General features: G+C 43.3%; 1 protein-coding gene and 1 long non-coding RNA gene across 7 annotated transcripts in view; one reads left to right on the top strand and one right to left on the bottom strand.

Annotated features, from left to right (window-relative positions):
- The first annotated feature begins 21 nt into the window (after positions 1-21).
- The window catches only part of TTLL9 (tubulin tyrosine ligase like 9), a 75286-nt gene continuing 51044 nt past the window's right edge, over positions 22-24263 (top strand). For 2 of the 4 annotated variants that reach the window (XM_058432952.1, XM_058432951.1), the window contains exons 1-2: positions 11421-11528; positions 16879-16922. In XM_058432952.1, coding sequence (XP_058288935.1) covers positions 11436-11528; positions 16879-16922 — 137 coding nt within the window. In that variant the 5' untranslated portion in view covers positions 11421-11435. Of the gene's footprint in view, positions 195-9091; positions 9146-11420; positions 11529-16878; positions 16923-24263 lie in introns of those variants that run through there. The other 2 variants (XM_058432954.1, XM_058432953.1) reach the window with 2 other exon arrangements.
- LOC131382210 (uncharacterized) lies at positions 1836-8983 on the bottom strand. 3 transcript variants are annotated; one of them, XR_009211475.1, is made up of 4 exons: positions 8771-8983; positions 4931-4996; positions 4122-4278; positions 1836-2873 (listed from the first exon to the last, which is right to left on the bottom strand). It is a non-coding gene; the product is annotated as an uncharacterized LOC131382210 (long non-coding RNA). The 3 variants fall into 3 exon arrangements; XR_009211476.1 differs by having other exon boundaries at positions 8783-8983; XR_009211477.1 differs by lacking the exon at positions 4931-4996 and having other exon boundaries at positions 8771-8980.

Genomic DNA, 24263 nt, shown 5'->3' with positions numbered 1-24263 from the left:
GATGTCGCCTAGAGCCCCCCGGCCGGCCCACAAACTCCCGTCCCCCTTCCGGCTCTGCCTGGACGTCCCTGTGGGCCCCGGGGCAAAGCACCCAACTTCTCCCTCCTCCGCTTCTAGCAGAAACGTGACGGGGCTGGACTTTGATCGCCCAGGGCTCTCTGCTCTTCAGAGTCTGCTTGGAACGGGATAAGAGGGTAATTCCTTCCGATACATCCTTTCCACCCGTGCAGGCACCCTAACAACCAGCCTTCCTCCTTTCTCATCCATTCTCCTACCCTCCTGTTCACTCATTCACTCATCCATCTTCCCATCCATTCAACCATCCTCTCGCTCCTTCCTTCCATCCATTTCGGCCCCTAGGAAGGATGGTGCCATCCAGGGAAGCTCTGCTGGGACCAGGCACAACTGCCATTAGGTGCCCCAAGAAATTATAGGTGAATGTTGGGAGAGGGGTTTGAGGGAGGGTTCCAGTCTGAAGGAGACCACATCAGGACGTATTAATAGCTAGAGGTCAGGGTACTGGAAGGGGTCTGGAGACCAAGGTTTGAGGCCCTGTTCACCTCTGACCTGCTAGATGACCCTGGGAAAGTCCTCGTGAGCCCCAGCTAACTCTATCTGTGTTTCTGAGGATGTTGAGGTGAGCCCTTCCTGGCTTCTAGGACCAAAGCTGGAGAATGTAAAATAATCACGACACTTCCTATAGGACTGAAATAGAAGCAGCTGCACCAGCTTTGTTCCTTCAGCCGTCATCCCCACCTCTGAATCTATAGTAGTAGGTGACTGGGGATTGTGGATAGAGAGCAGGACAGAGAGAATCCACAAAGCCCTTTGAAATACAGTGATTGGAGAAAAATAAAACTGTTTCTTTCCTGTTTCTTCCTCCCTCAAGTTCATAGCATACATGGGGCTGCCTGTCTCAGCTCTCATAAAAGCCCAGAGTTCTCATAAATACCAAATTATTCAGTAAATACTTACTGAGCATCTAGTATATGATAGAGACTAGGGACACAGCAGTGGGTAGAGATTGTTCCTACCTTCATTAGCTAACGGTATAGACCAGCATTGTCCAAATGAAATATAATGCCAGCCACATGTGCAGCCACATTTAAAAAGTAGAAACAAGTTAATTGTTGATAATATTTTTATTTGACCCAATATATCCAAAATATCATTTCAACATATAGTCAGTATTTTGAAACTATAAATGAGATATTTTATATCATTTTTAAATTGTATTAACTCTTCAAAATCTGGTGTCTTTTACATTTACAGCACATCTCAATTCAGACAAGTCACATTCCAAATGCTTACTAGCCATATGCAGCTAGTAGCTACATATTAGACATCTGAGATCTAGGAGGGAAGGCAAACAAAATAAGCAAACAGATAAATAAATTATTTACAAATGGTCCCAATTTTCTATGAAGGAAACAAAGCAGACAGGGAGAGCCTCTCTGAATAAGTGGCATTTGAGCTGAGAGGTGATATATAAGAAGGACCCAAAGAGTGGAAAGCCAGGCGCGGTGGCTCATGCCTGTAATCCCAACACATGGGGATGCTGAGGCGGGAGGATCAATTGAGCCCAGGAGTTTGAGACCAGCTTAAGCAATATACTAAAACCCCATCTCTAAAAGAAATTTGGCTGGGTATGATGGCTCAGGTCCATAATCCCGGAACTTTGGGAGGCCAAGGCAGGAGGACTGTGTGAGCCCAGGAGTTTGAGACCAGCCTGGGAAACATAGGGAGACCCTGTTTTTACAAAAAAAAAAAAAAAAAAAAAAATTAGCCGGGACCTGTAGTCCCAGCTACTCATGAAGCTGAAGTGGGAGGATCACTTGAGCCCAGGCGGTGGAGGCTGCAGTGAGTCATGAGCGCACCACTGCACTCAAGCCTGGGTGACAGAGTGAGGCCTTGTCTCAAAAAAATAAAAAATTACACACACGAAAAAGAAAAAGAGTGGAGAGAGTATTTCCAGCAGAAGGAAGAGCATGGGCAAAAGCCCTATGATGGGAATAGCTTGGCCTCTGTAAAAAGCCAGTGGGACTGGAGTAGAGGGAGCTACAGGAGGTGTTAAGAGGACGGTTCGGGGCCGGAGCATGCAGGAGCACATATGGCCATGATTGGGAGTTAAAGTTTTTCTTCTCTTATGTCTGATAAAAATCCAACAGGAAAATTTAACCTGGGAGGCCAGGTCATCTGATTTATTTAAGTCAAAGACTTCGACCCCTCACTGACCCTTTCCTTTATGGGGGCCACTGCAGCAGCTCAGGTAAGAGGTGACAGTGCCCTGGGACAGAGTGGGACCCGAGAAGCTGGAAAGAAGGGGATGGACTCAGCATATATGAATATTTTGGCAGGGCAGCTGAAAGGACTTGCAGATTGATTGGATGTGGGGGGAAGGAAGGAATTTTAGGATGGCCCCCAGGCTTCCTGCCTTGAAAGTCACTATCTGTGTCACAGAAATGAAAGCAGGGGTGTTTGCCAATTCAACACATGTTTATTGGGCACTGAGCTATATGTAGAAAATTGTGCCAAAGATGTGCTGACTTAAGTTTCCCCAAATGCCCGACCCATGGATGCTGTAAAGAAATGCTGAAGCTGGGTATGGTGGCTCATGCCTGTAATCCCAGCACTTTGGGAGGCTGAAGCAGGAAAATCGCTTGAGCCCAGGAGTTGGAGACCAGCCTGGGCAACATGGCGAAATTTCGTCTCTACAAACAAGCAAACTAAAACAAAAAATTATCCGGGTGTGGTGGCATGAACCTGTAGCCCCAGCTACTTGGGAGGCCGAGGTGGGAGGATTGCTTGAGGTTGAGGCAGCAGTGACCTGTGATCACATCACTGTACTTCAGCTTGGACGACAGAGCGAGATCCTGTCAAAAAAAAAAAAAGAAAAGAAAAGAAAAGAAAGAAAACACTGTTAAACGAGCCTGAATACTAGCTCCTTACCATGGCCCTGGCCTTAGCAGCTCTGCGATCCTAGGCAGGTGAGCCAATGTCCCTTAATTTACCCATAGAGGGGCAATTATAACAGTCCTTTGTACTCCCACTGAGTGTTAAGGGGGAAGACACAAATTACATGTAGGAAAGAATTCTTTCAAGTTAAAAGCCCATATGTGTTATTAGACCTAACATATTTAATATCTATGTACTGTTCAGCCTTTGGAAGTACTAGTTATTACAAAGCCCAATCTGTCTTAAATCATGAAACGACCATTTTACAAAACCAGTAATAGGAAGATGCTAAAATGTGGGTCTCACCCTGTCATTCCCTTGCTTAAAGCCCTTTAGGGGATTACTGTGGTAGACAAAATAATGGTCCCCCCAAAGGTGTTTACACTCTATTTCCTTGAAACTGTGAATGTTATGTTACATGGCAAAGGGTAGAATTAAGGCTGCAGATGGAATTAAAGTCGCTAATTAGCTGATCTTCGTTTTTTTTTTTTTTTTTTTTTTTGAGATGAAGTCTCACTCTGTCGCCCAGGCTGGAGTGCAATGGTGCAATCTCGGCTCACTGCAACCTTAGCCTCCCAGGTTCAAGCTATTCTCCTGCCTCAGCCTCACAAGTAGCTGGGGCTACAGGTGCCCACCCATGCCTGGCTAATTTTTGTATTTTTAGTAGAGATGGGGTTTCATCGTGTTGGCCAGGCTGGTCCTGAACTCCTGACCTCAAGTGATCCACCCACCTTGGCCCCCCAAAATGCTGGGATTACAGGTGTGAGCCACCGTGCCTGGCCAGCTGATCTTGAGATGGGGAGATTATGCTGGATTATTCAGAGGGGCCCAACAAAATCACAAGGGTCATTATTAGTGAAAGAGGGAGGCAGGAGAGTAGGAATCAGAGGGGATGAGAAGACAGAAGCAGAAGTTGGAGTGGTGTAATTGCTGGGTTTGCAGATCGAAGGGGGCCCACAGCTAAGGGATGCAAGTGGAAAAGGCAAGGAAACAGATTATCCTGGAGTTTACGAAAGGAACTCAACCCTGCTGACACCTTCATTTTAGCCCAGTGAGACCCATTTCACATCTCTGACCTCAAGAACCGTAAGATACTACATTTGTGTTGTTTTAAGTCACTATGTTTCTTGTGATTACAAGCAGCAACAGGAAATTCAAACACTCACCAACACCTTTAGGAAAATGTCCAACCTGCTTAGCATGGCACACAAGGAGGCCTTGTGAGATGTGGTTTCTGCCACTGACTTTGAGCAAGTTTTTTAACTTCTCTGGGCCTCAGTTTCATCATCTATGAAATAGGGAGGAAAAAACCCCTCCGTAGGTCTGTAGTAAGAATAAATGAGAGGACATGTTTCAAATACCTAGTAGAAAGACTGGAACATAGTACATTATTATTATTATTACCATTGGCATTACTATTATCATGGAACAATTGACAGAGTAGGAACCCTTGTCTCTACTCCCTTCATTAGGGCTGTTTCCACATCTGTGAAAAAGGAAACAAGACCAAACAGGTTTGGAAACCTCGTCTCTCCCCTCTACTCCACTCTTTCCTAGTTACTGATCTGTGTCATGCTTTGCTCTCTCTGACTTCCAACTTAGCATATGCTGTTCTTTCTGCCTGGAATGCTCTTCCCATCCTCCTTACCAAGCTAATTCTCATTTCCTCCTGGAAGTCTTTACTGACTCCTATTAGACTTGTTTAGATCCCACTGTTATGCATTCCCAAAGCATGCTAGGCTTCTTCTATCATATTATTGCTATGGCCTGTGTGTTTTTCATTGGGGAAAAAATCTTAAATCCAGGTAAGGCTATTTTGACCTATTTGCTTCAATTTTGTTGTTTAAATAAAACAAAAACATTCTAAATAAACTTGAAGTAGTTAAGTTCCCGTTTCTCTCCCCACTTCCTTCACTCTCTCCCCAACTAGTATCATAAATTTAGTGCATATCTTTTGACAGGCAGGGATACTCACCACTATACTCACGAGGACTGGCTATGGTGCATATCTTTTGAGTCTGTATTTTTAAACTCTTACTACCTATACATACAAAATAATATGAAATATACTTTTATATGTGTTTATAATTAACACAAATTGTAACCTTAAAAAAACATTTCTCATTCTACAACTTTCTTTTATTTACTCAACAATAGGTTTTGGGGATATGTACATACCGATATAAATCTGGATCATTCTTATCACCGTATGGTATTTTATTATTAGAATATATTGGCTGGGTGTGGTGGCTCACACCTGTAATCCCAGCACTTTGGAAGGCCGAGGCCAGTGGATTGACTGAGGTCAGGAGTTCGAGACCAGCCTGGCCAACATGGCAAAACCGTCTCTACTAGAAATACAAAAATTAGCTGGGCATGGTGGTGGGCCCCTGTAATCCCAGCTACTCGGGAGGCTGAGGCAGGAGAATCACGTGAACCCGGGATGTGGAGGTTGCAGTGAGCCAAGATCGCACCATTGCACTCCAGCCTGGGTGACAAGGGCAAAACTCTGTCTCAAAAAAAAAAAAAAAAGAATATATCCCATTTTATTCATCTATCACTCTACTAGTGGACATTTAGATTGTTTCTAATATGTTCTGCTGTTATCAAGAACATTGCAAACAACATCCTTATACATATGACCTATGTAGTGATGTAAAAATTTCTTTAGGAAGGTTGTCACCTTGCACATTAACTACAAGATGAAAGGTATTCCATGGAGATGTGGGCCTATAGGATATTGTCTAGTAGTGGAATATCTGGGTTGTAAGGTGTGTGCATTTTCAACTTTATGAGATATTGCCAAATTGCCTCCCAAGGTGTGAATAGCACGTAAAGGCTCCCATTTCCCCACGTCCTCACTAACATCTGACCTCATAAAAAACATTGACATATTTTATTTTTGTATAGTTGATGTATTTCAAATCATATGATTATTTTTATTTACATTTCTCAATTGACTTACTGGCCATTTGAGTTTCTTCTGCTGAAAATTCCCTATTTATATCCTTTGCCCATTTTTCTTTTCTTTTGTAGGGGTGAGGGTGAGGATATCTTTTCCTTAATGGTCTGAAGGAGTTCCTTGAGCACCAATCCTTTGTTATATATGTTGTAGATGTTTTCTCCCAGTCTGTAGCTTATCTTTTAATCAGATTTACCATGTCTTTTGTGCAGTGGCATGATCTCAGCTCACTGCAACCTCTGCCTCCTGGGTTCAAGTGATTCTCCTGCCTCAGCCTCCCGAGTAGCTAGGATTACAGGCATGTGCCACCATACCCAGCTAATTTTTGTATTCTTAGTAGAGACGGGGTTTCACCATGTTGGCCAGGTCTCAATCTGTTGACCTCGTGATCTGCCTGCCTCGGCCTCCTAAAGAGCTGAGATTACAGATGTAAGACACCGCACCCGGCCTGGCAGTTTAAATTTTGAGGTAGTCACAGATCATCTTTTTCCTTTATGAGTAGTGCTTTATTATTGTTTATCTAAGAAGTCCTTTCCCACCCCAAGATAATAAATATAACATGTATATGTCTTAAATATTTGTTGTATTTATTTAATCCATTTAATTAGGCATCTATTTTTCAACCCTATGGAAAGTAAATTCTCAGTGCCATTTACTGAGTCCTCTATTTCTTCCCCAGTGATTTATAATGCCACCTCTATTATACATCAAGTATACACACACACACACACACACACACTCTCCCGTGTCTGTTTTGAAGCTCTACTCCTCATTGGCTTGCTAGGCAGAGAAGTGTCTCCTTGCCCCGATGTATACACATTGCTCTTTTGATTTTGACAAGATTTCTCAAAAATCCTGATTGGATTGGGGAAAATACACATCTTTCTGATATTGAGCCTTCCCATCCATGAACATGGTATGTCATTGCATTTATTTGATGTCCTTTAATAATATTTTATAATTTTCTCTATGAGAATATAAACTCCATTAGGGAAAATGCTTTGTCAGTTTTCCTCTCTGCTGTATTTTCAGAGTCAAGAACAGAGCAGGACACAGAGTAGAAGCATAAGAATTTGTTGTGGCCAGGCGCGGTGGTTCATGCTTGTAATCCCAGCACTTTGGGAGGCCGAGGCAGGCGGATCACGAGGTCAGGAGCTCGAGACCATCCTGGCTAACATGGTGAAACCCCGTCTCTATTAAAAATGCAAAAAATTAGCCAGGCGTGGTGGCAGGCGCCTGTAGTCCCAGCTACTCGGAGAGGCTGAGGCAGGAGAATGGTGTGAACCCGGGAGGCGGAGCTTGCAGTGAGCCGAGATTGCGCCACTGCACTCCAGCCTGGGCGACAGAGAGAGACTCCGTCTTAAAAAAATAAAAAAAAAAATAAAATGAAATAAGAATTTGTTGTTTAATGTCTTTCATATACTTTATTAGATTTGTTTCTACATATCTTGTATTTCTGTTGCTATATATTTTATTGTAGTTTCCAATCAGCTATGGTTGGTATATAGAAATTCAATATATAGTGAGTCATTTTTGGATTGATTTTTAAAAAACCCTTTTATTTGTTCTAATACTCTGTAGATTATCTTGGATTTTTAAATGCAGACAGTTCTGATGGACATCTATTTCAGAAGGGAAGAATGGATATTGTGTAGGCAACTAGCAGCATCTTCCACACTACTACTGCATGAAGCTAGAAGAGGCAGGTACTCTAGTCCTGGCAACTAAAGTAGTTTGTGGACTTTAAATCTGAAGCAAATAGTACAACAAAGCAGGTGTCTGTTGAGTATTCATTTGGCCAATTCCAGTACTAGTAGTGGTATCTATTGAGCAGAGGTGCTAGTACCAGCAACAGCATCCAGTACTATTTGCAGCAGTCATGCCAGTAGTGGTGTGGGATGTCCAGTAATAATCAGAAATGGCACCCCAATCAAAGTTTCTGCAAACTCTGATTTTGACCATAATTTTGATCAGATAGACTCCCTGAATTCCTTCCCCATTTTTTTATTCTGATTTCCAACAACTCTGTGACTCATTCAATATCCTACCAATGAATTCCATTTCTATTTCAGTTAATCAAAGATAATTTTTTGTAACCAAGAACTCTGAACAATTAAACTCTCATGCTATCTGCAAATGATAACTTTGTCTCTTTCTTATATATTTCTTATATATATTATCTATAGATCTAATAAGAGCTATGCATTCAAATAATGAAATGCATAGATCTTAAGTTTTCAATTTAGTCAATTTTGACAAATGCATATACTCATGTAACCCACATCTTTATTAAGAGATGGAAATCCCCATCACTCCAGAAAGTTCCTTCATGTCCTTCCCAGTCAACCCAACCTCAGTACTTTTAAAACTTCAATGAACTGGCCGGGTGCAGTGGCTCACGCCTGTAATCCCAGCACTTTTGGAGGTCGAGGCAGGTGGATCATGAGGTCAGGAGTTCGAGACCAGCCTGGCCAACATGGTGAAACCCTGTCTCTACTAAAAATACAAAAATTAGCCTGGCATGGTGGCATGCACCTGTAATCCCAGCTACTCGGGAGGCTGAAGCAGGAGGATCACTTAAGCCCAGGAGGCAGAGGCTGCAGGGAGCTGAGATCGCGCCAATGCACTGCAACCTGGGCGACACAGCGAGACTCCGTCTCAAACGAACAAAAAAACTACAATGAGCTATCACTGTAATCACTAAAATGAAAAAGATGGACAACATCAAATGTTGGTGAGGCTATAGACCTTAAGATTAGAAAGCGGCTGGGATAGCAGACTGGCCGCGTTACCGACTGACCAACTGACCAGGTGACTTAGTGAGTAACTTCGTTAAGTAAGGAAACTCAGTACCATTACATTTACCGAAAGCTGACAACTTTTCAGATGCAGCGCTCTCAGTTTAAGGAAAGTGCAGCTGGAGGCGGCGTGGGGCAGAGGGAGCCAGCCTCTGAACGAACTGCCCCAGGGTCGCGGAGACGTGGGGCTGGGAAAGAAAGGTTGAGGAAGTCGGGGGACCTAGGCTGCCAGGACGCCCAAGAGCCTCCAGAAGTTCTGGTGGACCAGAGCCTGCGCACTCCGCCGAGAGCATGCCCTTGGCTCATCCAATCAGAGCGGCGGATCCAGGAGCCTCTCCGTCGCCTTGGCAACGGGACGCATAAGCACGCGCGGCGCGCTGTGGCGGTTTGGATCTGGCCCCTGGGGAATCGCGTTATGTCGCGACCGAAGGTAGGAGTCGACCTGCCCCAGATGCTTTTATCGTCCCTAGAAAAAGGGAGGAAAGCCGCAGAGGGATTCAAAATCGGTTGGGGATGGGTGTTCCTCGCGGAATGGGTAGGGGGGTGGGTAGGGGGGTGGGGCGGGGGGGCGGGGTGGGTTGTTCTCGCGGAGGAATTCCGGAAAGAGGAAGAAAAAAAAAAAAAAAAATCCAACGGACTCAGAGGAAAGACTACAAGTCCCGGCATGCACCGCGCCACCCAAGCTGCTGTGCACGTCCCGCGAGCTCGGCCAGCTGGCGGGAAATTTACACAACAGTGGGATTCTAAGCTCCGTGACCCCCGGGGAAGTTGAACCTCAGAATTTCAGATTTCCTGACTTGGCGAAACCCGCCTGCCCGTCCATCCGTCCATCCATCCATCCATCCATCCATCCATCCATCCGTTTATTCATCCATTCAAAACGACGCTAATTAATGTCTTTTCCTAGCCAAGCTCAGTGCCGGCCAAGGGACACAGGTGAATCAGACAAACCTCTGCCCTCCAAGAGGGCATTTTTTATTCTGATTTCCAAAGAGGGCATTTCCCATTTTAAGAATGGGAAAAATGAAAGTCAAAGAGGGAAAATGAGTGACAGTAAAATCCAGCTCTCCCCACCCCAACCTACTTTTTTTTTTTTTTTTTTTGAGACGGAGTCTCACTGTGTCGCCAGGTTGGAGTGCAGTGGCGCGATCTCAGCTCACTGCAGCCTCTGCCTCCCGGGTTCAAGCGATTCTCCTGCCTCAGCCTCCTGAGTAGCTGGGACTACAGGCGCCTGCCACCACGCCCAGCTAATTTTTGTATTTTTAGTAGAGACAGGGTTTCACCATGTTGGCCAGGTCTCGATCTCTTGACCTCGTGATCTGTCCGCCTCGGCCTGCCAAAGTACTAGGATTACCGGCGTGAGCCACTGCGCCCAGCCTCCATCTTACTTCTTAATCCCAGCTCTCATTCATGAATGGCACCTTCATTTCTTTCTTTCCTTTTTTTTTTTTTTTTTTTTTGAGACAAGGTCTCACTTTGTTGCTCAGGAGGGAGTGCAGTGGTGTGGTCGTGGCTCAGTTGACTTCCTGGGCTCAAGCGATTCTCCTGCCTCTGCTTCCCAAGTAGCCGGGATTACTTGTGTGTGCCACCATGCTCAGCTAATTCTTTTTTAGTTTGTGTAGAGACAGAGGAGTCTCTATGTTACGTTGCTATGTTGCCCAGGCTTGTCTGGAACACTTGGCCTCAAACCCATCTCCCGCCTTGGCCTCTTAAAGTGCTGGGATTACAGGCATGAACCACTGTACCTGGGTAGCCTCTTATTTCTTTAATTCCCTCTCACAACAAAAAATGAGTTTATCTGCTCTCGGAGTGCCTTGAACTTTGCCTTTTTACTACAATTCATTATTCATGTGACTATTTGTTTAACATCTGTCTTCCCTGCTGCTCTTGGATCTAATCTGACTTGTTCTTCCCTGCATTCCCGGTCCTCAGCAGAGCTGACTACAGTTGATACATGTTGAATGACTGTTGAACTACCTGTCTAGATGCTCAGCTAAAAAACTGGGACTGTTGACTCCTCCATCTTCCTCACATGCCACATCCAATAAAAGCCTCCTTCCTTTAGCTTTCTAAATATGTCTTGAATTTATTTTTTCCTCTACCTCAACTACCACTATGCTAATCATGACCAAACTCTCAAATTTTAAAAATTAATACTCTTTAAATACACAGATTGGGACACATATAACTTCTTTTTTTTTTTTTTTTTGAGACAGTGTCTCATTTTGTTGCTCAGGCTGGAGTGCAGTGGCACGAACACGGCTCACTGAAGCTTCAACCTCTTGGGCTTGAGTGATCCTCCTGCCTTGGCTTTCTGCATATCACTTTATAAAAGTATTAGAAAAAAAGAAAACAAACGTCTACTGAAATAGTCCCTTCCCTTGAACCCGACTGATTCCTTTGAAAGGAAGGATGAACCGCAGGTTGCTGAAGAATGCACAAACTCATAGCAGTCTACACTGTGAATATAGTATAGACATGGGTGTAGCAGACCACGTTGGATGAAGGAAAAAAATAGTGGACTAGTTCTTTGTGACACTATGAATTTTGTTTTTGTTGTTGGAAAGGGAAAGAAAGATCTCCTGTATATTGACTTAGGACTTTGCGGTTTCTTTCAAATGACCCAGGGGAAATAGGAGTATGAACTTATTTGAGCAGGAACGTTCATGTCAGCCTTAAGAGAACATGCCAGGATATACTTTGTATACCCTCACAAAAATATGCCTAGAGAATGCCAGAGGTCAGAATACCACGTGTTCCAACCTTTGACCTCATCTCCTCAAGGTTATGGTCGCCAAGACCTCAGCTCTGAGGTATGTTGGGAACTCTCCAGAGGGCTAAGGGGAAATGAGGAATTGGATAAGGCAGGAATGAAGCTGGGATTAGTGGAACCAGCTAAGCAATGAAGCTGATCTCTGGTTAGATAATCAAAGTCTTGGGTAAGCTGGTGTGGCAAACTGGTTTCAGCATGGCTGTCTCCACCTGGTAGGTAGTACCAGGGAGCTCAGAGCAGGACTCCAGGAATAGAGACGGGAATGAAGGCAGGTGGCAATGTCACGAGCCTATGCTCTTTTTGACTCAACACCAACTGGCGCCATTCATGCTACCTTCTATGAATGGCACCAACGAGAAATAAAATTAAAGTTCTCTGTTTGTAGCCCATACAAGCAAATAAGCAACTTTTGAATCATTTTCTCAATAAGATCATTTTTTTTTAAAAGTCTTGTAGCCTTGTCTTTTCTTTTTTTCTTTTTTTTTTTTTGAGACGGAGTCTTGCTCTGTCGTCCAGGCTGGAGTGCAGTGGCGCAATCTCAGCTCACTGCAAGCTCCGCCTCCCAGGTTCACGCCATTCTCCTGCCTCAGCCTCCTGAGTAGCTGGGACTACAGGCGCCCGCCACCATGCCAGGCTAATTTTTTTGTATTTTTAGTAGAGACGGGGTTTCACCGTGGTCTCGATCTCCTGACCTCGTGATCCGCCCGCCTCGGCCTCCCAAAGTGCTGGGATTACAAGCGTGAGCCACCACGCCCGGCCGCCTTGTCTTTTCTAAATGCATTATTTTAGTGGTTTGGGGAAAGTATTTATATCCCTGGGCTGTTTTTTGGGTCAAGATAGTAATAGGACTTTTATCTCAGGCAATATGACAGATGAGATTTCTTGAAAAGCTTATTAATACAACACACTTAAATCTGCTAGGCAATATATAACAAACATCCTTTGAACTGTATAGCTGACCTGTTTATGTGGAGGGGTAAGGATTGGTAGAAGAAAAATCCCCAAGGGACCCCCACCCTAATACACACACACACAAAGAAGGAAAATAAAAAAACAGAATTGTCACTAACTGATTCTTCATTTGTCATTTTCCTTGGGGAAGACATTGATTGTCTCACAAACAGGAGTTGGAGAGTGTCATGGGGCCCACTGGGCAAGGAGTTGGAACTGAGACTGCACCATAAAGCTGGACCCTTCAGAGACCCCCACGCTTAGTAAAGGTGTAATTAGAACCAATTTACCCTTCAGCAGTGGGAGACAACTAGGAAGCCAGTCAGCTTCAATATAGGGAAAAAACCTTCCTCCTGAGAATTCTTTCTTTTTTTTTTTTTTTTTTTTTTTTTTTTGAGACGGAGTCTTGCCATCACCCAGGCTAGAGTGCAATGGCACAATCTCAGCTTACTGCAACTCCGCCTCCTGGGTTCAAGCGATTCTTCTGCCTCAGCCTCCCGAGTAGCTGGGATTACAGTTTCTTGCCACCATGCCTGGCTAATTTTTGTATTTTTAGTAGAGACAGGATTTCACCATGTTGGCCAGGCTGGCCTTGAACTCCTGACCTCGTGATCCACCTGCCTCAGCCTCCCAAAGTGCTGGGATTACAGGCATGAGCCACTGTTCCCAGCAAGAATTCTTAATCTTAGATGAGTCCTCAGGCTAATCTGAGAAATGCTAAATAAAAAAGTTTACTGTTCTTGGGGGCCCAGGCAGATGTAAATGTTAAACATCTCAGAGTCAAACATCTTTGACTCCTATAATGGTCAAATTACATAATAATTACATAATAAGAGATGTTTTAAATGAATTATATAATTGCATAATTACATAAGAAAAGATGTTTTAAATAAGTTAAAAAAAAAAAAGCCTGTTCATGATAAACCCTCCGAAAACCAGAGAATAGTAGGAAATTTACTCAATATAGTACAGGAAACTATAGGAACCTACAGCCAGTATCATTCTTAAAAGCTGAAATAGAGAATGCATTCCTCTTATGATCAGGAGCAAGATAAAGATGTCAACTCTTACCACTTTTAGTCAACTTTGTACATACTAGAGTTTCCACCAGTGCAATAAAGCAAGAAAAGGAAATAAAAAGCATAAATATTGAAAAGAAAGAAGTAAGTAAGTCTGCCTTTATTCACAGATGACATCATTGTATCCAGAGAAAACTCAAAGGATTTACAAACTACCAAAACTAATAATTCAGCAAGGGCATCAAATACAAGGTCAATGTACAAAATCAGTTATACTTCTATATATGTATCAATTTCCAATGTCTGCTTTAACAAATTGTCACCAATTCAATGGCTTTTGAAAACACTAACTTATTACCTTACAGTTTTTATTTATTTATTTATTTATTTATTTATTTATTTATTTATTTATTTATTTTTTGAGATGGAGTCTCTGTCACCCAGGCTGGAGTGCAGTGGTGCAATCTTGGCTCACTGCAACCTCCGCCTCCTGGGTTCAAGCGATTCTCCTGCCTCAGCCTCCTAATTAGCTGGGACTATAGGTGTGTGCCACCATGCATGGCTAATTTTTGTAATTTTTAGTAGAGATGGGGTTTCACCATGTTGGCCAGGCTGGTCTTGAACTCCTGACCTCAAATGATCTGCCTGCTTTGGCCTCCCAAAGTGCTGGGATTACAGGTGTGAGCCACTGCACCTGGTCCCTATCTTACAGTTCATGAGATCAGAAGTCTGAAAGGGGTCTCACTGGGCTAAAATCAAGGTGTTAGCAGGGCTGCCTTCATATCTGGAGGCTCTAGGAGAGAACCCCTGTTTTTTTGCCTTTTCTAGTTTCTGGAGGCTGTCTCATGGTCCCCTTTCATGTTCAAAGGCAGTTCTTCTCACATTGCGTGACTCTGACACTCTGACATTGACTCTGCCTTCTTCCACATTTAAGGATCCTTGTGATTACATTGGGCCTGCCCAAAAAATACAAAATAATCTTTCTATTTTGAGGTTCTTTTATTAGCAACCTTAATTCCATCTGCAATTTTAAATCCCCCTTGCCATATAATGTAACACATTGATACGTTCTAGGGATTAGGACATGGACATCTTTGAAGGTGGCCTTTTTCTGCTTATTACAATTTACTATCATCAGTTAGAAAATTAAATTTAAAAATACTGTATCCAATAGCATCATTAAATCAAATACCTATGAATAAATTTAATTAAAAATGTACAAGGCTGCTATACTGAAAACTAGAAAATAGAAACAATTTTTTAAAAGATTTAAATTAATGGAGAGACCATATTATTCATGGATTGGAAGGCTCAGTACCTTATAGTGTCACTTCCTGAAAATATCTGTAGATTCATTGCAATCCCAGTCAAAATCTCATGTTTTTTTGTAGAAATTGGCAAGCCAATTCTGAAATTTATGTTGAAGTGCAAAGGACCCCTAATTGCAAAGACAATCTTGAAATCAGAATTTACTCTACCTGACTTCAAGATTTACTAGAAAGCTACAGCAGTAATTAAGCCAATATGATAAGTGACATAAGGATAGACAAGTAAATAGAACAAAACACAGTCTTGAGATAGATCCACATACACATGGTCAGTTGAATTGTGACAGACGTGCCAATGCAATGCAATGAGGAGAGGAAAATTTTTTTAACCAAAGGCTCTGTAGCAACTGGATAAACATATGGAAAATGGAATTGAAAGCATGAGAGAAGATTAAAGATAAAATACAAAAAGACGGGGACAGCTTGACTAGTGTTAGGGGAGTTGGAAGGGCTTGAATGGAAGAATGAAACAAGATTTCACTGTGTTTCAGTGGGGCTTGCTTCTGCCAGTTTTGTAAAGCAGTTTCCTCCACTCCTCTCCGCCACTCTTTGAGAGGTAGGCTGGTATGCTAAGCAGAATTCTAAGATGGGCCCCAAGATACCCACCCCCTAGTGTACATGCCTTGTACAATTCTCTCTCCTTGAGCATGGAGGAGTGTGTGAATCTGATGGTATGGTTACTATGGTGATTACCTTCCATTACTTAAGACTCCATCATAGGTGACTTGGAGAGGGGAGGATTGCAAATCAGAGGGACGTGCTCCATGTGGCCTGGAAGAAAACAAATGTGCATGTTGTGAAGTGCCTATGGGGGCCACACTACAGGGAGCTGCAGGCAGCCTCTAGGAGCTGAGAGCAGTCCCCAGCAGACAGCTAGCAAGTAAACAGGGACCTCCGTCCTACAACCCTAGGCAACTGAATTCTGCCAACAACCTGAATGAGCTTGGAAGGGGATCCCATGCCCTAGATGAGAGCCATAACCCCAGCCATCACCTTGACTGTGGCCTTGTGAGAGCTGAGCCGATGATGCAGCTAAGTCATGCCCACGCTCCTGGCCCACGGAAACTGAGATAATGGATTCCCATCATTTTAAGCCACTGATTTTGTGGTAATTTGTTACCCAGCAATAGAAAATGAATGCAGATGGCAGGTCTGTCCCAGCTGCAAATGTCATCCTGCACAGGACCAATTTTGATTTCTCTCTTCATACGTGCCTTTAGGAATCAATCTTCCCAGGACAGAGGGCCAAGCTGTTTTGGACATGGTTGAAGTGAAATAATACCCACCACCCATTGAGGATTTGAAAGGTTCATTTGGGGTGAAAGGAATTAACATTGCTCTGAGTCTTTGACTTAGCCCCTTCTGGGATCCTCAATTTAATCAAACATTCCAAGTTAAGAGTAGAAAGTCCAGATCGGCTGGGTACGGTGGCTCATACCTGTAATTCCAGCACTTTGGGAGGCCGAGGCGGGTGGATCACCTGAGGTCAGGAGTTCCAGACAAGCCTGGCCGACATGGCGAAACCCCATCTCTATTAAAAATACAAAATTGGCTGGGTGTGGTGGTGGGTGCCTGTAATTCCAGATACTAGGGAGGCTGAGGCAGGAGAATCACTTGAACCCGGAAGGTGGAAGTTGCAGAGAGCTGAGATTATACCACTGCACTCCAGCCTGGGCGACAGAGCGAGACTCCATCTCAAAACAAACAAACAAACAAACAAACAAACAAACAAAAAAAGTTCAGATCCTTCTCACAGAGTGTATTGAGCTGAGCTTTCAAAACTGGGGTTCAGGGCTGACCTTTGGAGTACTGAAAACCAGGCATTTGCTATACTGGTCATACCTGTGGAGCAAACCTGCAGTAAGGTGGTACCTTGGATACTTGGGAGTTCATTCACAGCAGATAAATTCTGGTCCATTTGCTGGGGACGTGGTTGCCAGTGGGAACTTGATCAGGCTGGACCTTCGTGTCTCAGAACCTAGGCATTGTTGAGTCAGATGGTTTGGGCATTTTAATATCTGCAGTAAGTTAACCTGGAAAAACAGGGCAGATATACAAAACCAGTTACATCCTTTTCCTTTCCTCATTGCAGAACCAAAATTACAAGGGCCATGGATTGTCAAAGGGAAAAGAGCGGTGAGTGGTCCCATCCAATCCAACAATCACAGAGCAACCAACCTCTCTCCTTCCCTCCCCTTTTCAATCCCTCTCTCCCTTTTCTACTTCAACAATTATAATGAAAATGATAGTAGAAGGAGTAATGCTAAACCATTATTGAGCACTTACCATGTGCCAGGCTCTGGGCCTGTCACTTTACCTGTATTAGCTCATTGAATCCTGACCACGACCATCTGAAGTAGATACTACTATTGTGTCCATTTTACAGATGGAGAAACTGAAGCTCAAAAAGGCTAAGTGACTTGCTCAAGATCACACGATCAGTTAGGGGCAGAGCTTGTTGGACTCCAGGGCCCACTGTCTAACTTTGGTCTCTCCTGCCTCCTTCAACAACCCTGTGATGACTTGATAACTTGCAGGTCAGCTATGCTCTGATCTTCTGCTTCACTCTGCATCAACAACCTGCATGCCAAACCCAGCACCCCTTTGGATCTCCTAAAAAGAATCCACTTGCACAAAGCGGGAGTGAGCAACGTAGACTTTATTGAAGATTTTTGTGGGGAGTTAGAGGAGGTAGTTTACATAGCAAATGTTTTAGATAGTCTATTCTCTGATCCATTAGATCTCTTCTCTTCTCTTCTCTTCTCTTCTCTTCTCTTCTCTTCTCTTCTCTTCTCGAGTTTCACTCTTGTTACCCAGACTGGAGTGCAATGGCACGATCTCAGCTGACGGCAAACCCTGCCTCTTGGGTTCAAGCGATTCTCCTGCCTCAGCCTCCCGAGTAGCTGGGATTACAGGCATGCGCCACCATGACCAGCTAATTTTGTATTTTTAGTAGAGACAGGATTTCTCCTTGTTGGTCAGGCTGGTCTCGAACTCCTGACCTCAGGTGATCTGCCTGCCTCGGCCTCCCAAAGTGCTGGGATTACAGGAATGAGCCACCGCGCCCAGCCAGATATTTTTGTTCTTTCTAAAGTCCCTCCTGGCTATACTACCACTGAGGAGGGTGATTTGGGATGCTTCTCTCATGCAATGCCCATCTTCTTTGCCTTCTTTCTCTCCATTCTGACTATCTCACCAACTTCAAATCTCTCACTCTCTTATGTAGTGCAACTCAGCAATGTTCCGGATCCTGGCCCTAAACATACATGTCCACCTGACCCCCATCCCAACAAAACAAAGAGCACTTAACAGACCTGTGTTAGGCTGTTTTTGCATTGCTATAAAGGAATACCTGAGGTTTTTTATTTATTTATTTATTTTGAGACAGAGTTTCGCTCTTGTTGCCCAGGCTGGAGTGCAATGGCCTGATCTCGGCTCACTGCAACCTCCGCCTCCTGGGTTCAAGCGATTCTGCTGCCTCAGCCTGGAATTACAGGTGTCCGCCACCACACCTGGCTAATTGAGACTGAGTAATTTATAAAGAAAAGAGGTGTAATTGGCTCATGTTTCTACAGGCTATACAAGCATGGCACCAACATCTGCTCAGCTTCTGGTGAGGCCTCAGGGAGCTTACAATCATGATGGAAGGCAAAGGGGGAGCAGGCGTGTCACATGGCAAGAGTGGGAACAAGGGAGAGGTCCCAGGCTCTTTTAAACAACCAGATCTCCCATGAACTGAATGAAAACTCACTTATCACCAAGGGGATGTTGCCAAACCATTCATGAGGGATCCATTTTCAGGATCCAACCACCTCCCACCAGGCCCCACCTTCAACATTGAGAATCACATTTTAACTTGAGATTTGGAGGGGACAAACATCCAAACCATATCAAGGCCCCATCTACTTATTTTATAAAGGCACACACACACACACACACACACACACACACATTTACCACAAAATATTTTTTATTTATGTGCCTTATTGAGGGCACATATAGATATGTGTTCCACTACCAGTGAGAGAAAACTCATAATAGTAGCTTAAACAAATTGTATTTATTTTATTCACAAAGAGTGAAGAAAAGAGTCTGGAGTGCTGGTACAGTGGTTCAATAATGTCAGAGCCAGCGTCTTCATGATTGCCTTTTTTTTTCTTTTTTTGAGACGGAGTCTTACTCTGTTGGCTGGAGTGCAGTGGTGCGATCATGGCTAACTGCAGCCTTGACCTCCCAGGCTCATGCAATCCTCCCATCTCAGCCTTCTGAGTAGCTGGGACTACAGGCTCATGCCAGTGCACCTGGCTAATTCTTGTATTTTTAGTAGAGACGGAGTTTCACCATATTGGCCAGACTGGTCTTGAACTCTTGACCTTGTGATCCACCCGCCTTGGCCTCCCAAATGCTGGGGTTACAGGTGTGAGCCACTGCGCCCGGCCTAGCTAATTTTTTTAATTTTTTTTTTTTTGTAGTTATGAGGTCTCACTATGTTGCCCAGGCTGGTCTCCAACACCTGGCCTCAAGTGATCATCCCACCTCGGCCTCCCAAAGTGTTGGGATTACAGGCATGAGCCTTCATGATTGTCTTGACCTCTTCCTCATGGAGACCAAATGGCCACTACAGCTCCAGCCTTCATGTCATGATCAGGACAGGAAGAAGAGGGGAGGAAAGACTCAAGCCACATCTATCCTTTCTTTCTTTCCTTCTTTCTTTCTTTCCTTCCTTCTCTCTCTTTCTTTCTTTCTTTTTTTCTTCTTTCTTTTCTTTCTGTCTTTCTCTCTCTCTCTCTCTTTCTCTCTCTTCCTTCCTTCCTTCTTTCCTTTCTTTCTTTCTTTCATCAAAAGAGCAAAACTTTCCCAGGAACTTACCCTTTCTAGCAGTCTTATGTTTCTCTTATTGACTAGAATTGTGTCACATGGCCACCCCAACTGCATGAGTAGCTAGGAATACAAGTTATGTAAGTGTCGTTGTACTGTTATTACCATTCTGCACCCTGCTTTTATCACACAAAATGATATGTTTGGTGTTTATCCATGTTGGCACATGTAGCTCTGAATGCATTGTAACTGCTATCTCTGTTTCATTGTGTATCACACATTATTTACCCATCTGCCTGTGGAAAGGCAGTTATGAAGTATTGGTTTCACTAGAAACTGACCCTGAGGGAAGGATGTGAGAGCAAGTGGTTTATTTGGAAGGTAATTCCAGTGAGCACTGACAGGGAAGTGGGGAAGTAAGACAGCTAAGGAGAGAAACTAGTAAAAGGTGCATCATTGACAGGTAATTGCTGTGGACAAGTGGGCTCAATCCCCCGGGGAATTCCTGGGAGAAGGTAGAATGCACTGCAGACTTATCCTAAGTGAGAGATGAGAGACTTAGCAGATTTATCCACCAACTCCAGTCATCACTGGTTGTATGCTGTTGGCAGAGGGTCAGTTCACTCTGGTGCTTCCAATCTGCTCCACATGCTGGCTGAGCAGACTCCGGGGGCCAGGGAAAACCCTCAGGTGGCATCGAAGGTGCTGGCAGTGGGAAGCTCTTTGGTTTGCATGCACAGGAGTGGTGAATGCCAAAGGTGTATGGGTGGACCACCAACAGTGTGTGCCACAGGTTATTTCTATAAAAAATATTAACAATTACATATAAGCATCCTTGCACACGTGTTTCCTGGTAGAAATGCAGAGTACAAACCCAGGGTATAGAGCTAGGACAGGTTGCTGAGTTTAGAGTACGTGCATATTCGACTTTACTAAAAACTGCCTGGTGACCCTGCAAAGTGTGTTCTACCAGCAGAGGAGGAGTTTCCATTTTATCCCATTGTTGCCAAAACTTGGACCTTTAGATTCTTGCCAGTCTGATGTGTGTGACATAGTCCTTGATCGTTGTAATATGCCAGATTGCTCTCCAAAGGTATGCCCAACGTGCACCCCATCAGCATTGTAAGATAATTGTCATTTCTCCACATTCTTGTGAACATTTGGTATTTGTCTGATTTTTAATATTTTCTGTAAGCTGATGGATTTTGAAATTGTATCTCTGTCGTTTCAGGTCTATTGCATGTATTTTTAGTAGTCCATGTTGTCTCCTCTACTGACTTTTAGCTAAACCTCCTTATTTTATCTTTTTTTTTTTTCATATTATTTGTAGAGATGAGGTCTTGCCATGTTGCTCAGGCTGGTCTCAAATTCCAGGGCTCAAGTGATCCTCCCACCTTGGCCTCCCAAAGTGCTGGGATTACAGGCATGAGCCATCGTGCCCAGCCTATTTGATCTTTTAAATGGTTGCTTTAGAGCAGTGGTTCTAAAAGTTTAAGCTCAGGGTGGGTCCCTTTACAACTTAAAAATAATTGTGAGCCCAACTGACTTTTGTATATGTGGCATACATCTAACAATGTGTACCATATTAAAAATTTAAGCTGATGAATTTTATTTTATTTTATTTTTGAGATGGAGTCTCACTCTGTCGCCCAAGCTGGAGTGCAGTGGTGCGATCTTGGCTCACTGCAATCTCCGTCTCCGGGGTTCAAGCAATTCTCCTGCCTCAGCCTCCCGAGTAGCTGGGATTACAGGCATGCGCCACCACATCTAGCTAATTTTTGTATTTTTAGTACAAAATGGGGTTTCACCATGTTGGCCAGGCTGGTTTTGAACTCCTGACCTCAGGTGATCCACGCATCTTGGCCTCCCAAAGTGCTGGGATTACAGGCATGAGCCACCATGCCTGGCCTAAGCTGATAAATTTTTAAAATACTTATTAATTCATTTAAAAAGCAAAAAAAAAAAACTCATTACATGGTAGCATAAACTTTTTTTTTTTTTTTTTGACACAGGGTCTCACTCTGTCGTCACCCAGGCTGGAGTGCAATGGTGTGATCTCGGCTCACTGCAAACTCTGCCTCCCGGGTTCAAGTGATTCTCGTACCTCAGCCTCCCAAGTAGCTGGGATTACAGGTCATCATGCCTGGCTAATTTCTGTATTTTTAGTAGAGACGGCCACCATGTTGGCCAGGCTGGTCTCGAACTCCTGACCTCAAGTGATCCGCCTGCTTTGGCCTCCCAAAGCGCTGGGTTTACAGGTGTGAGCCACTGTGTTCGGCCCAACATTTTTGTGAGTTATAGTTATAATTTCCCCACCAAAATGTACTGAGATGAGTAGTAGTCGTTTTAAATTTTTGTGAATCTCTTTAACGTCTGGCTTATTAGAAAACATTTGACTTTCCAGATTTTCTGTGTTCAATCTGTTGTGATAGATTGTTTTGGTCGAAGGATAGGAAGAAAATCTAGCCTCACAAAGATAGTATTTGGAAAAGGGAAGACTTTGTGTACCCCTGAAAAAGAGTTGGGGACCCTGAGGAATACTTGAGACCACACTTCACAACCTATGGCTCTAGGGGATTACAATATGCATCCTTACCTTATCACAGTCTACCTTGAAGCATAATTACACCACTTCATGCACAACTAAGAACCCTATAGCAACACACTTCTGTTTGCTCCCCTCTGATCCTTTGTGCTGCTATTTTTGTCATATATTTACTTGTAAATATGTTATAAACCCTTCATTACATTCTCACTATATTTGCTTTAAATAGCTACTTGTATTTTTTTTAAATTAAGACATGAAAGAAAGTATTCCATATTTACCCCACTATTCATTCTTTCTGAATTTCCATCTGGTATAATTTTCCTTCAGCCCGAGGAACGTTCTTTAGTGTTTCTTATAGTGTGGATCTGTTGGCAATAAATTCTCTCAGCTTTTATTTATTTGAAAATGTCTTTATTTCACTGTCATATTTTAAGTAAAGTTTTACTGGATATAGAATTCGAGGTTGATCTTTTTTCTTTAAGCACTTGAAAGATGATATTTCTTTGTCTTCAGGCTTATGTTGTTTCTGATGTGAAGTCAGCTGTTCTTTTTTTTTTTTGAGACGGAGTCTTGCTCTGTCGCCTAGGCTGGAGTGCAATGGTGCAATCTCGGCTCACTGCAACCTCCACCTCCTAGGTTCAAGGGATTCTCCTGCCTCAGCCTCCTGAGTAGCTGGGATTACAGGTACCCGCCACTACGCCTGGCTAATTTTTGTATTTTCAGTAAGGACCAGATTTCTCCATGTTGGTTAGGCTGGTCTCGAATTCCTGGCCTCAGGTGATCTGCTTGCCTCAGCCTCCCAAAGTGCTGGGATTACAGGTGTGAGCCACTGCGCCTGGCCAAAGTCAGCTGTTCTTGTCTTCCACTCCCACTCTCCACCACCCTCACCCCACTATGTGATGTGTCTTTTTTTCTCAGACTTTTTTTTTTAAGACTGTTCTGTTTTTCAGCAATTTGACTGTGGTTTACCTGGGTGTAGTTTATATTGTGTCTATCTTGCTTGGGGTTAATTAAGCGTCTTGAATCTGTGAGTTGATAATTTAATCAAATTTGGAAAATTTTTTAGCCATCATTTCTTCAAAAAATATTTTCTGTCCTATCTCTTCCCCATCTCTTTCTTGAACTTCAGTTATACGTATGTTAGACTGCTTGATATTATCTCACGAGTCACTGAGGTTCTGTTCATGTAAAAATTGTTTATCTAATTCAGTTTGAACAATTTCAATTGGACTGTTTTCAAATGTACGGTTTTTCCTTCTCAATGCCTAGTCTCTTGTTAAGCACATCCACTGAACTTTTAATTTCAGATATTATAGTTTTCCCTTCTAGACTTTCCATTTGGTTCTTTTTTTTTTTTTTTTTTGAGACAGGGTCTTGCTCTGTCACATAGGCTGGAGTGCAGTGGTGCGATCATGGCTCACTGCAGCTTTCAACCTCCTGGGCTCAAGTGATCCTCCCACCTCAGCTCCCCAGGTAGCTGGGACTACAGGCACATGCCACCATGCCTGGCTAATTTTAAAACTTTGTGTAGAAATAGGGTCTCACTGTGTTGCATTGGCTGGTCTTGAACTCCTGGGTGATCCTGCCACCTCAGCCTCCCAAGGTATTGGGATTACAGGTGTGAGCCCCTTGGCCATTTGGTTCTTTTCTGCAATAACTCATCTATTCACACATTGTATCCATCTTTTCCCATAAATCCTGTAACATATTTATAATAATTTTTAAATTCCTTCTCTAATGATTCTGATAATTGGGTCATTTATGGGGTTTATTTCAATTGGCTGTTTTTCCTCTTGATTATGTATTACATTTCCCTGCTTTGCTATTGCATGTGTTATATTTTTAGAACTGCACTCTGGATATTGTGTATGAAAAACAATTATATATAATAATTTTTTAGTCTTCATATACATATATACACATACATACACACACTTTATATATATATACATGTATATATATATACACACACACATACGTACACACACTTTATAGAGTATGCGAGCTCCTTCCTCTGACTAGCAGTTAGGTTTAGGGGCTGATCATTCAGATTCCTCCTAAAGCTGAGTTGAACATGGGTTGGGCTGCAGCTTTAATTAAATTGTGTGCAC

The sequence above is a fragment of the Hylobates moloch genome, unplaced genomic scaffold, assembly GCF_009828535.3.
Source record: "Hylobates moloch isolate HMO894 unplaced genomic scaffold, HMol_V3 SCAFFOLD_21, whole genome shotgun sequence".
Taxonomy (NCBI): Eukaryota; Metazoa; Chordata; class Mammalia; order Primates; family Hylobatidae; genus Hylobates; species Hylobates moloch.
Note: the sequence above shows the minus strand (reverse complement) of the source record. Positions and strands in the feature narration are given on the sequence as shown.